At 49.7% G+C, this 13,413-nt stretch overlaps 1 protein-coding gene across 1 annotated transcript in view; it reads right to left on the bottom strand.

Moving 5' to 3' along the window:
• The window catches only part of CC2D1B (coiled-coil and C2 domain containing 1B), a 2,515,186-nt gene that overhangs the window by 1,528,782 nt on the left and 972,991 nt on the right, over positions 1-13,413 (bottom strand). Inside the window, exon 9 of the mRNA XM_069642198.1 lies at positions 903-978. Coding sequence (XP_069498299.1) covers positions 903-978 — 76 coding nt within the window. The remainder of the gene's footprint in view (positions 1-902; positions 979-13,413) is intronic.

The following is a 13,413-nucleotide window of genomic DNA, read 5'->3' as shown; positions in this document are numbered from 1 at the left end:
TTACACACAGAACCAGGATGGGAAACCTGCATCTATTCTCTTAAAAAGTGATAAGTTGCAGTCTCATTAGGTCTAATAAATGATTTGGGATTGTCGGAATTTCCTTGTGTGGGCTTTTCCAACCTACAACCTTGTAATTTGGCACAAAGAGCACCTTAGAGAAAACCTCGACTAAGCTCCCGGAGAAGTAAATCCTTGTGGCTAGCCCAGGGTGACTCTTTGTTGATTTTTATCAGAAGCACCAAGCATGCGGTCCGGGGAAAAGGATAATCTGTTAAAGAGTGGGGTTAGTGATTAACACTTCTTCTACTTTTTCGGCTAAATTAAGTAATTCTCAGGTTGCAGATTATAAATGAACACTTACACAAAGGTATTTGGGCAGCTTTGTTGGGCTGGAAAGTACACAGGTGATAGTTATACAGTGTGTAAGAAATCTGAAGCAGTAAAAGAAGAAAATAATTTAACTGCAACTTCATTGTTGTGTGGAGTACAGGACTGAAAAAATGGCTAAAAAAAAGAAAAGAACTAATGATGCTTTAAATTGATTTCGAATTAAATGAAAGCCAAAGCAACCTGTTCAACAATATGTTCCAGAGGAGAACAGAAGATTGTCTCTCCTCTTGGTAGATAGACTAGAAGATTGGAGAAAGGAATTAGTGGGAATCAAGCAAGCAGAGCCTGCCAATGAGTTTTACCACTCACTGCAAGGCAAACACCCTCTTTAGGTTATACTATTTCTGTTCCAGAAAGGCAATCTATTTGGATGTCTTAAACACAGGACCAAAGGAAGAGAAAAAACGAAGTAGGAAACTAAGAAAATAGAGGTATAGCCAGAGGAGAGCGAGAAATGAGATTAGAAAGAAGTGGCCAGACACCCAGGCTATTTCAAATTGCCAACTTACATTCTGGAGACGAAGGAAGGTTGCTTAGATCTAAAGGCTGATCATTGTCCAGTCCTTCAATGGCAAGGTCAAATTTCTAAAACATAAAAATAGAGAATATTTGTCAGCATTGGGCAGCAGCAAATGAACCATATGGAACAATCACAAGAAAGTTATGTACTTTAGCAAATACAGTGGATTTTAATCATGATCTACTCTAATCTCCAGTCCCAATATCTCCCATTAACCTCCCCCTATTACTCCAATGTGGACTTTAAAACCTAAAAAAGCTTATGAGGTGTGGTGATCGTAGAAAACCTATTCAACCAAGAGGCACACCTTATGTTATAACATCAACTGTACATTTTGCTCTAAAATAGTATTTACTCAGTTGTTCTCACCAAGTTAAAAATGTTGTTTCCAAAACAGGAATGTTGGTGCTTTGTACCAAGACCTATGGAGAAGCCCACATTGATCTTGTTATCAGACTACAAGTACCTGTGATGAATGCGATGGGGGTCATCACTGATTCCCCAGTGGTGACCCCCTCCCATGTGGCCATGGGGATGGCAGCCGCTACCTCATCCTGACCCCGGGGCGGCTATATGAGGGAGGATCACTTGGGTGGAGACAACCTCCGGGGAGACGTCCTGGCTTAACTGGATGAGACATGGTATCTCCCATTTGCCTACCCCCTAGGGAAAATAGGAAAAACCTTTCCCCAAATCTTTTACACCAAACCTCCAACTTTGGTCTATCTTGTAGGAATTACAAGATTACCTTCTTTAGTTCCATTTTTCCATCATCCAAACCTGCTTTACCATTTAAAACTATTGAAAGTGATAGTTCAAGCTTTGTAAATCAAATATCAACAATGGACTTCGTATCTCAAGTACTGGGACGAGGGAAAGAGCAGTACTGAGCGGAAGAAGCCAAAAGCCAGGTGAGTGCTCTATTTCTTTTCCTCAAACACCAGTGCCCGGGAAATGGAAAGGACGGAAGCAAAATGTTAGAGGCTGCTGTTGGAGAGAGATCGGTGCACTTCTCCATGTGGCTTGAGGAACCGAAATGCTGACATAGGCGCGGTGGAGCCGGGCGGCTCACCATACAGGAAGAAGGGAGACTCTGCAAGAGCGTGACACGCTGCCGTAATGCCAGGAGCGGGTAGATGACTCATGCACGCTCGCAGAACAGGAAAGCAGTACCTTACTTACAGAAGCCTGAAGCAAAGCGGGCGTGTGGAAGAGACGCTGCGAAAGACGGGAGAGTGAAGAGAGGGCAGTCACAAATGGAAAGCAGACGTGTGTCTTTACCGATGGACTGCGAAGGTGACCAAGAACGTCATCAAGAGCCAGGGAGTCAACCCAAAGCCAGTGGGGACACCGGGGCGAATCGGTGACAGCCCCAAAAACAAATAACATTTGATACAACAGAAAGAGAAAATTAAGAGACTAATTGGAAAAAGGGGAAGAGAATCAAAGCCCTTACCAGTATGTGAATGCATGAAATGCAAATGCGTGAGAACGCTGAATCGAATAATATATCAAGAGGATATATTATCCAAGCAAGTAAATATGCAACTTTGGAGATGGGTAGAAACCCCATGTGAATGCAAGATGCCCTGGCAGGAGAGTACACCAGACACTCAGAAGTGTATAAATACAAGCTGTCGTGGCAGGAGAGCATACCAGGCATTTGCAAGTGTGTGGGTACAAGAAGTTCTAAGTAAAGGAATATCAGAATTATGTTGACTAGATGAGGAAAAGTAAATTCCTGGCAAATAAGAAAACCAGGCATTCTGAAAGAAATACAAAGATCAAGAGCTTAGTGTGTGACAGTGATATTGCGGGCCAAGAAATAAACAAGCAACTGCTGTATGAAGAACTTTATTTGTTGAAGAGAAATCCAGAGATAGGGAGCCCCTCTCTGGAACCAGAACACCTCATCCTTAAAGAACTTTGTTGTGCCCAGTGAAGATGCCCGAAAGCTAATTAAAATAAAATGTGGCGAGAGGCCACCAGGGAGCGCATGGAGGAAGGCTGACTAATCTCCATGCTCTTGGACTGAAGGACAGAGCCCCCCTTTTTACCCCCAAAGAGCAGATCCAACGTTTGGTCCCCCTCCACTCCCAGAAGGAAAGTCTGGGGCGTAATCACTCCAGGTTTGGAGACAATTGCTGGTCAGGAGGTGGAGATAGCCATGTGGCAAGCTGCAGCGGGAGCAACAGAAAACCCGGCCTGCAACGGAGACCAGGCACAACCTATGCGAGGTCACGCATAATAAGGGACACTTGCAGGGAGGATCGACGTAGCACAGGTGCAGGCAGTGCAAGACCAACCACTAGATTTGTGATAAAACGGATTCCGCCAGCGACCCGCTCCTACAGCGGGCTCCAGGAAAATACACGGAGCGGGAAGCCAGCACACCGCAAGCCCAAGGTCACAAGTACATGGAGCTACAGGCAAGGGGCAAGTGAGTGCGCACAGAGGCGTGCTGGGAACGGGGAACCCCTAAGCAGTGGCATTTGGCTGACTCAGCGGTGTAGACCCGGAGAGAGTGGCAATGCCCTGACTTTACACAGAGGGACGATTTTTGCTGGCTCTCTGGGACAGCACTGCTCATAGCCCCTGGGGCTGCATCAACACAGATATAAAACCCAGCGGCTGAAAGGTAAACATCGACAGGCGGCCTAAGGAGTGTAAGCAGCGCAGGCCCAGCAGGAGAACCGAGATTGCGGGCACCCTGGGAGTGCAACCACCAATACGGACGTTGTGCACTGGATAACAAAGTGAAGGTGGAACCTGACAGAGCGGGGAGCGTAGGCCCAGAGGTGACTGTATGTGCCCCACTTGATCACCCACAAGAGGTGCGAGTGCAGACCCCGGGAAGCTGCAGGGTCCCAATGGGATTGGGTGTCCCAAAAGTGAAAACCACAAAGCATTCACACCCCACGGCCCTGGACAGCGGAGCGAGGAGTGGGCCTGGAGTCTTCACAGGTGTGGTGCCGGAGATAGCGGAGGCCCAGTCAGACCTGCGGTCAGTGCACTGAACCCCGCCGGAGACCACAGTGATTGCTCCTGTGGAAACAGTGCCTGGGAGGACACTGTTGAGGGCCACCAGTGACCTGTGGATGTGGGAGAGGGGGCCACAACACCTCACAAGATGACCCTTGAATAGGGAAAGAGAGGGGCAGAGCTGGAGATACCAAAGCAGGGCAGCGCTCCCGGGGTGACAAGTGGGGCAGGGAGGAGAGCAGTTGCGGCACAGGAGGAGGATCGGGTTGCCAGAGAACCCCCAGTGGAGGCCTGGGAGGTCCCCCTGTGGAGCGAACCCGAGGGGGGGAGTCTACATTAATCGCCTATTGGGGTTGGTGGAGCACCCCAGGATCAGCAGCCTGGTGAGAGAGGCCCATCGAGAGGGCCCAAACAGTGCTCTCTGGGGGAGAAGGCGGTTGCCCAGCCAAGGAAGACGGGTGTGGGGGCAGGACATAAGATGCCAGTGGTGAGGTGTGGGCCCCCTGGGGAAGAACAGGGGCATGTGCCCACCACCCTACAACACCGGAGTACCTACCACTGGAGAAACGACAAGTGAGAGTGCTTGATCGCCTTGACGTGGGGAGAATAGCAGTCCATCCACACGGAGCCCAGAGAACAAAGAGTCCCCTGGACAAGGCGAGGAGTGACCGGCGACAGGCCCCACCCCCTCGACCTAGCTGGTGAATGAAAGGGGAGACCAGTTGGCAAGGTGGGACCGGGTCACTGAGGTGTGACGGCGTTGGGGCACATTGAAGAGCAGACTGTCGATAGGGCTGATCAGAGGTGGGCAACAGCAGCTCCTAGGGACTGGCTTGGGAAATCAAGCCGGGCTTACCATCGGGGGATGGCGGTGGGCCTGGGGAGCCAGGAAACAGATGAATTTGAGAGTAGCCCATGAGAAATGTCAGTACCAAGCCCCCGTCCCCAACAAGTGCATTCCCGACTACACCCATCCCCGCTGGAAATATAGAGGAGGATCCGGTGTCCACCAAGGAGGACATAGCTGGATGTGCTAGGCAGTGGGCCTCCGGCTAGACAAAATGGAGCAGAGGACGGACTCAATAGATGAAAGAGCTCAAGGGCTGGAGAACAATCAAACCTCTCTGACACATTGGAGACACAAATGGACATGAGGATATCGGAACTGGAAAGCAGGGAGTCCGAAGTGAAGCTGAAAATGGATGATTTCGAGAATAGAGAATGAAGGAACAATCTCTGTTTATTCGGGTTTCCGGAAAGAGAAGGAGAAACTGAGGGGTTCATAAAGAAGTTAATCATGGAGGTACTGAGGATCCTGTTCAGCTTGGATGTGCTCGACGAACTAACAATGGATAGGGTCCACCATGTAGAGGGAGTAACAGAGGGTCCGAGGATGGTGCTGGCGAGGTTTCTTTACTTCGCGGAAAAGGTCAGGATTCTGGAGAGGGCTAGGAAGGCGGGCCCAGTGGGCTATGGCACTGCCAAAATAACAATATAACAGGACCTCTCAACTTTTACGCTCGCCTGAAGGAAAACAATTTGGTCCCCTTACGAAATGGCTCACTGATACGGGAGTGCAGTGCCGCTGGGGCTTCCCCTTCACTATTTCCTTTGAGCACGAGGGCTACTCGTACAGGCTTGTTACAGAAAATGACATACAGAGGGTGAAGACTGAATTAATGGGAGACCGCAGGGACCTGGGGAGGTGAAGGAAGGAGCATGCAGCACAGACCAGCTTAAAGATAGACAAAGGATTCCCAGAACACAGAAGTTCAAGAAACTTAATAGCCCCCCTGAGGAAGGGGGAACCGCTGATAGTTGCTAGGACTGGTGTTGTTGGGGACAGCATCAGTGAGGGAGTGTATGAGGGAGAACAGAAGCGGCTTCCCCCAACATGGGCTGCCGATGCGGTGAGAAAAAAATGGGGAAAGAGGTGGCTCAGGGAAAAGGGCTTTTGTTGAGCTGGTCCTAAGTTTGGGAGGACCGCTGGTGATTTGATCCCATACCAGGTGACTAATCTTGGCGGGAATGGATGCCGAGGGGCGGTGGGTAGTTTGGGTTGATTGTTTCATACATAGTTCACTGGCTGAGGGGCAGGGATCACTGATTGCGGTCTCGGTAGGTGGGTGACGTGTTTATGGCATCTGATGTGAGGAAAAGGGGGGGGGTGGCAGTCTTGGTCTCAGCCCGAGTGGGATTTTTGGTGGAATCGATTCTATCTGATCCGAACAGGAGATACGTGTTCATTAAGGGTCATATTCAGTGATCCCCGTTCACCATGGGCTCTGTCTATTTTCCAAATGTGGGCCAATGCAAATTTTGGAAGGAGTTGAGGGATACTGATTACGTTTGTGAGGGCCAGCTGGTGGTTGGGGGGATTTCAACATGGTGTTAGATCCCGTGAAGGACCGTAAGAGGATGGGTGCAGGGCCAGCCTACAGGATGGGGACTGGAGACTCAGTACGCTTCAGTACGCTTCAGACAAGTGAACCACTCCTCCCTCCTTCTCTGCCTTTCCCCTCTCCTCTCCTCTCCTCCCTCCTTCTCCGCAGAAGAGGTTTCTAGACAAGTCCTATCTATGAAAGTCTCGTCAAAACCGGTTCACCCCTGTTCCTCCAAAACCATCAAGGACCACATTGACACCCTGGCTCCTGCTCTGGCTGACTTCTGCAACCACCCCTTTGCGACTGGAGTCTTCCCTTCCTCCCTGAAGCACTCCCTTGTGCACACCCTTCTTAAGAAGCCCTCTGCCAACCCTTCCTGCCCAGGTAACTATCGCCCAATCTCCATCACTTCTTTCCTGGGCAATCTCCTGGTAAAGCTGGCCATCTCCCAGCTTAATCTTCACACTGAATCTGTTGGTTATCTCCATGACCATCAGTCTGGCTTCTGAGCTGCCAGAAGCATGGAAACTGCTCTCCTGAATATCCGTGAAGACCTGCTCTCCAACCTTGATTCCAACATCCCTTGTGTCCTCATCTTACTCAATCTCTTTTCTGCCTTCTGCTTTTGACATGGTCAACCATGCCATCCTGCTCAACCGTCTCTGTGATAACCTGGGTATCACTGATCAGGCCCTGGTTTGGCTGACTTCTTTCCTCTCAGATCGACCCTCCCAGGTCCAACTTGGGTCCTTTCTCTCCTCTATCTCTATCTCTTTCTCTACCTGTGGTGTTCCCTTCTAACCTCTCTCCCTGGCTGTTCAACCAATACCTGCAATTATTGCCAACCGCATTGCCGCTCTCTGCCCTAACTTTCAGTGCTATGCGGATGACAACTTATTTTCAGGTTTCCTTCCGCTGCCTCTTCTCCCTCTCTCATCTCTAACTGTCTGCCATCCAGGAGTGGTGTGCCACCAATGATCTCTGCCTTAATGCTCATTTGCTCCCAACTCGCTCAGGGTCAGTCACTTCTCCAAGCAACGAGTTAGTGGTAGATCTCTTTCTTCTGCCAGGGCCTCCCTCTGGAACAGCCTGCCTGTCTCTCTGAAATTTGAGGAGAACCATCCCCGGTTCTGGAAGCACCTCAAGACCTTCCTCTTTCCTTCTGTTTTCTCTCCTCCTCTCCCCTTCTAATCTCCTGTCTGAACCTGAAACTGCACTGGCTACCTGGCCACCCTCTGATCTTGGGCCGAGATCCCCTCCCGCCAGTTGCACATCTGGACTGCCCCCCTGGAAACCCTTGCACTCGGGGACTGTTCTGTATCCCTACAGCCCCTACCGGCACTTGACGTCTGCACTTACCCTTGCCACCAGCTGGCCGCACTTTTATTAATTGCCTTCATTTATTTTACTGTTTATCCTATGTACTGCACTGCCCCCTTCCCCTTCCCCCTGCACTTTTTCCCCTTCCCCACTCTCCTGTACTTGCACGATCTCAAGGTCACCTGGCCTAGTAAGATCGTTGTCTCTCTCTGTTCCCCCTCCATTGCCTCGTCGCGCCTTGAAACACTTGTGTATAGGCGCGTTATAAATGACATAGCATATCATACCCCCCACCTGGAGGTGGATAGGTCATACACCTATTTCTCAGCGCTACACAATTCATTCTCATGCATAGACCTGATCTTGGTAGAAACGACTCTGAAGGCGCAAGTTCTAGACTCACAGGCCGCCCCAATCCCATAGTCGGACCACGATATGGTGAGGATTACAGTGGGCATGAGACAGACTCCAGGCCAAGGGGGTGTATGGGCTTGGAGGTGTAATGACTTACTGCTGAAGGAGAGGGAGGTGCAACAGAAGTTGATCTTGGGAATCAAGGACTACTTCCTTTTCAACGACACCAGGGAGGTGGGAATCCAATCCCGGGTGGAAAAATATATCTCCAGAAGAAGTGAAAGAACTTCAGCAATATAAAACCCAATTAAAGGCCATCCTTACACAGGATACAGAAAAGAAACTTCTGTTCTTGAAACAGGAATATCATGAAAAGGGAGATAGGGCAGACAAGATACTTGCATAGAGATTGAGGGAGGAGAGAAAGTGGAAAACGAATGGGGATATAGTGACTGGGGAGGGCGCGTCTATCCTTGACTCGAAAGGTATTGGAGAGGAGGACGCAAAGTACTATAGTAACCTCATTGCGTTGGAATAGAAAGGGGATGAGGCACAGATAGAAGAATTTTTGGATGGGCTTCCCCTCCCGGGGCTTGTCCAGGAGATAGTGGAGAATATCCAGCGCCCGATTACGACGGAAGAGGTCCTGCAGGCCATAAAGGGGATGAAGTCAGGGACAGCTCCAGGGGAGGATGGCTTCTCAATGAAGTTTTATAAACTGTTTAGATCATGGTTAGCCCCATGCTTAGTAACAGTGTTTAACGCCTGCCTGCAAGGGGAGTCCCTGCCCCCCACAATGCTGCTGGCAACGATTGTAAGCAATCCCGAAATAGGAGAAAAATCCGACCAGGTGCTCTTCGTACAGGTCCATCTCCCTCTTGAATGGCGATGTAAAGATTCTGGTGAAAATCTTTGGAATGAGATTGGAGGGGGGACTGCCTAAGTTTGTGCACAGGCAAACAGGTGGGCTTCATTATAGGGAGACAGGAATCGGGGACTATTTATGGAAGACCCTGAATCTGATCCACTGGGCTCAGATGGGGGGTGGGGGTTGTAGATGCATGCTTGGTTTCTCTGGACTCAGAGAAAGCGTTCGACAGGGTCGAATGGCCCTTCATGATGGAGGCCCTGACGAGGATGGGGCCCGGTACGAACTTTCAGAGGTGGGCTGCAGAACTTTATAATAAGCCCAGGGCTAGGGTGTGTGTCAATGGTGGGCTATCAGAGGCCTTCAAGCTAACAAGGGGTACAAGACAAGGGTGTCCCCTCTCACCATTACTCTATGCCCTGACGACGGAAGGAATAAGTTACTTACCAGGAACTCCTGTTCTCCAGCATTGGTATCTTTCATAAATTCACATGCTATGAATATTCCCCATCGTCAGGCTGGGAATCCTCGGTAAAATACAGCAGTTTAAATTAAACTGAAACTTCAGTCACTTTAGTGCAAAATCGTTGTTTCCCCACATACAAAAAATGCACCACACAAATTCAGGGTGTTTCAGCAATTTTATCTTTAGACTTCAAAAATAATACAAAACCAAAATTTGAAAAAACCACTGATGTGGTGGTGCCTTTTAGCAAAACAAATTAAACTCAGGAACCGTTATAATACGGCAGTGCCCTTTGGATTACACATGTTTCAGCACCACACAGTGCCTTTCTGAAATCAGGGCAAATTTAGATCACTCAAAAAACAAATAACACTAATTTTGTATCCATTGGGTTCGAATCCCTCCTGAAAAGACTGTGTCCAGTCTCCTCACGTCGGCTATGTGCGTACCCATTTGTAATTTGGCGATAGCCAGTGTTTGCGATATCGACTGAGACGATGATGGCATGGTCAGATGCAATCTCACCCTCATGCCAAATGTCCAAAGCCTCTTGCTTCTTGTCCTCGGGCAAGAAATCTAACAGTGGTCCCGACTTGTACCATAACTCGCGATCATAGCGTGCAAGTATGGCCATAGCGTTAGCCGCCTTGATGGTTGTGGCCGCTGTTGTGATGATCCTCTTGCGGAAGGCATAAAGGCGTTTGCCCTCCTTGTCTGGTGGCACCGAGGAGGATGAGGATGGGTTGGACGTCCTCATTCTGGCTGCTCCTGAAACCACGGAATCTGCTATCCGAAGCCCTGTACTTTTTGTCAAATCGATCTTTCTTTGGAGGTGCAGTTGCCAGGTGTGCGATAGCTACCAAGCCATCTTCCCAGATGTCTTCCAGGAGTGGTATCGCAATGATAGACTTCCTGTGTTGTTCTCTATGCCGATATTAAACACATTCTTTTCTTTGCTCTTTCAGAGCTAACCCGAACAGTGTGGATGCTCTGGACATAAGTGCGTGCAACGCTCCTATTTCATCGTGGGAGCGAGGGGGCAGTCCCTGAGAGGTACTTCATCTGGGTCACTTCTGTAGTGATGAAATCCTCAACACCGTCTGTATCGGAATGAGTATGCAATGTGTCCTCCTCAGGTTCCGTGTCCGCTCCCTTATTCGTCAGTAACTTTTGTGCCGGCTGGTGCCTTTGCGGCTTGGGGGCGAGGAATCTCGTAACCCTCTCTGGAGGGTCCTGGTGCTTCAGCTGGCCTCTGCTTGCTGGGTTCGGCCTCTGGTGCTCTCAAGAGGAGTGCATGCAGGGTTGCCACCAAAGTTATCAGAGTTGATAACCGATCCAAAGATACGTTCCTCTGAGAGCATGAGGTTGATGCCGGACTGCTCCTGCTTACAGCATAGGATCCCATTGGGGCAGAGGGTGAGGAGGCTGCATGAGCCCTGCTGATGGCACAGTGTTAGAGGTGGTGGTCTAACAAGGCTTACCTCACCCCAAGGTGGACTCCTCTGTGTCAGAGCCCTAAGAGGGTACAGTTGCTCTGGTACAACAATGTCCTCCTCTTCTAATTGTGTAAGACTGCAACTCCCAGGTTTGGGGACACTGTTCTTTGGCAATCAGCCGTGCTTCTGCTGCATCGGTGCTGGTCTATGGGTCAACAGATGTGGCGACAATGGGCTGGCGAGCTTCCTGTCTTGTCGACGGTGTTGTCGACGCTGGTATGGTGGACGAGGCACCAGCAGGTGGGGTGGTCGTAGCCGTTGAGGTTGATGTCGATCTTGTTGTCTTGGTCGACGGTCCTGGAGTTGACGGTTTCGTAAAAGATGACGTAGAAGATTTTGTCAAAGTTTTAGATCGCCTCATCGATGATGATAAGTCCGTGGACTTTGTTGCCGTTGCCGGCTTTGCCATTGAGGAAGCTGCAGTGAACGACCTTGGCATAGATGACCTGGAGTGCAAAAAAGACAGCTTTGTCGCCGACTGCGATAAGGTCGGGGAGGAATGCTCACCCTACTTGGAGCTGGATCTGAAACTCTTCTTTGGGGTGATGCAAAGGGCTTTATTCCTTTTACCAAACTGGCTCTCCCAGGGTACCAACCTTCGTTGGGGGGTCGGTCCTTGTGGGACGATCTCAAGATCTCGCCTGAGGCTTCTTTCTGCCTCTTGTCGCTTATTGCTTGGTCGTCGTGCAATCTGTACCTCTTACTTGAGTTGGTTCGCTGGGCCGTCCTGCCCTGCCGTAACGAGGCATGACTCCGTACCAGAGCCGAACCAGAGGCCTCGCCATTGTCCACCAGCCAAGCGACGAGACAGCGATGATGCTCCTTCAGCATCGTCAATGAGAACGACTAGCAGATCTTGCAGTTCTTGATGACATGCTGCGGGCGAAGGTGAAAGCAGTATAGGCATTCTTTGTGGTGGACCTCCACATAGACATTCTTCAGCCCACACCGGGCACACGCCCTGAACAGGCACTATCTCGTGGACTCTGCCATGAGGTAGGTCCAACTGCGTAGTTGAACTTGTCTTCAACGTTCACTGGTGGTGGGAACCTTAGACGGAGGTCTCGTTAATACTGCGTTGCCAGTCGTTGAACAACATCGAGGAAAAACTTTTATTCGTCGAAATTCCAAAACGTGACTATATTATTCGAAGAAAACTGATTAAAAAGATTTTTGAGGACTCCCAACACTAATGTGCAGTAGAAAATCTGAAGATGGTCGACAGGGACGTAGTTAAGGGAGTGTTCCCTATAGGATGGGGGCAGTATGACCCAAAAGGACTACGATAGAGCACTAAAGTGACTGAAGTCTGAGTTTAATTTTAACTGCTCTATTTTACAGAGGATTCCCAGCCTGACGACAGGGAATATTCACAGCATGTGAATCTTTGAAAGATCCAATGCTGGAGAACCGCTGGCGATCGCAATCCGAGCAAATGAGCCGATTCGGCGCATAATCGGGGGGGAAGGAGGGGATCGAGTTCAAGCTCTCGCTATTTTCGGACAGCATTCTCGGGTACCTCTCCGATGTCCAGCATTCACTCCCAGTGCTTATGGCACAGATCTCAGAGTATGGCTGCTACTCAGGGCTGAAGATCAATGTTTAGAAATCATGCATTATGCCTATACTTGGGCTTAGCCCCCTCCTCGACTCAAGAAGGAGATACCAGGGTATGAGAGTTGAGGGAAAGGGCATACATTAGCTGGGTATACATGTGACTAAGCACTTAGATGAGCTGACATGACTCCTTTCGGGTGCAATTGACAGCTGATTTGAAAAGGTGGGATCCCCTGATATTGACCTGGTACGGAAGGAAGACCTCCATAAAAATGAATGTGCTCCCACGTTTACTATATATATTAACGGCTATCCCAAGACAGCTCCCAGAGAGATTCTTCCTAGAACTAATTGGAGAACTAGTTAAAATGGCAACACTGACACTCTGGAGGGATAACAGGGGATTTGGATTCCCTGATGTCAGCTTGTATTATAAGGCGGCCCAACTGAGGGTGATCCTCCAGCAAATGAGGGACTACCTGAGGACCTACTGGACCTACCTGGAAGACCTGACGGCCCATCCTTTGAAAGTGAGGGCTATCTCTGGTCCCCTCTCAAGTCCACACCTGAACGCCTCAAGTTGAACCCCACATTGGGGGTGCTTTGGTCCGTCTGGCGTGACACCGAGGATAATCGCACATTCTAGTCATGGCCACCCCCTTTGTCATCAGTATGGGGATCACCCCTTGACTTCCCACAGAGGGGCTGGCTTTCGCGCAGAAAGGGTCGGACATGGGTCTTGAGCAGGCAGGACAACTATTCAATGATGGGGTTTTTCTGGATCTGGAAGCCATTCGGGAGGTGCTGGGGAGGGACTGGGTCTCAGTTTTCGAGTATCTTTGTATCAAGGGAATAATGACCAACCAAAAAAGGGGAGGAAAAGTGGCAAGGGAACCAACAATGGTTAAGAAGGTTATTGATGTTTCTACCACGCAAAGGGACATCTTGTCTAGATTGTACAATCTGATGAAGCTTCTGGAATCACTGGTCTCTCCTACTCTGTCTTCTTTTCTTAAATCTTCCAGTTTCCTTGACCCGGCCCAGTCTGATGTCCGTCCTGGCAGGGGCACAGA

Source organism: Ambystoma mexicanum, chromosome 1q, assembly GCF_040938575.1.
Source record: "Ambystoma mexicanum isolate Mex_15411 chromosome 1q, UKY_AmexF1_1, whole genome shotgun sequence".
Lineage (NCBI taxonomy): Eukaryota > Metazoa > Chordata > Amphibia > Caudata > Ambystomatidae > Ambystoma > Ambystoma mexicanum.
Note: the sequence above shows the minus strand (reverse complement) of the source record. Positions and strands in the feature narration are given on the sequence as shown.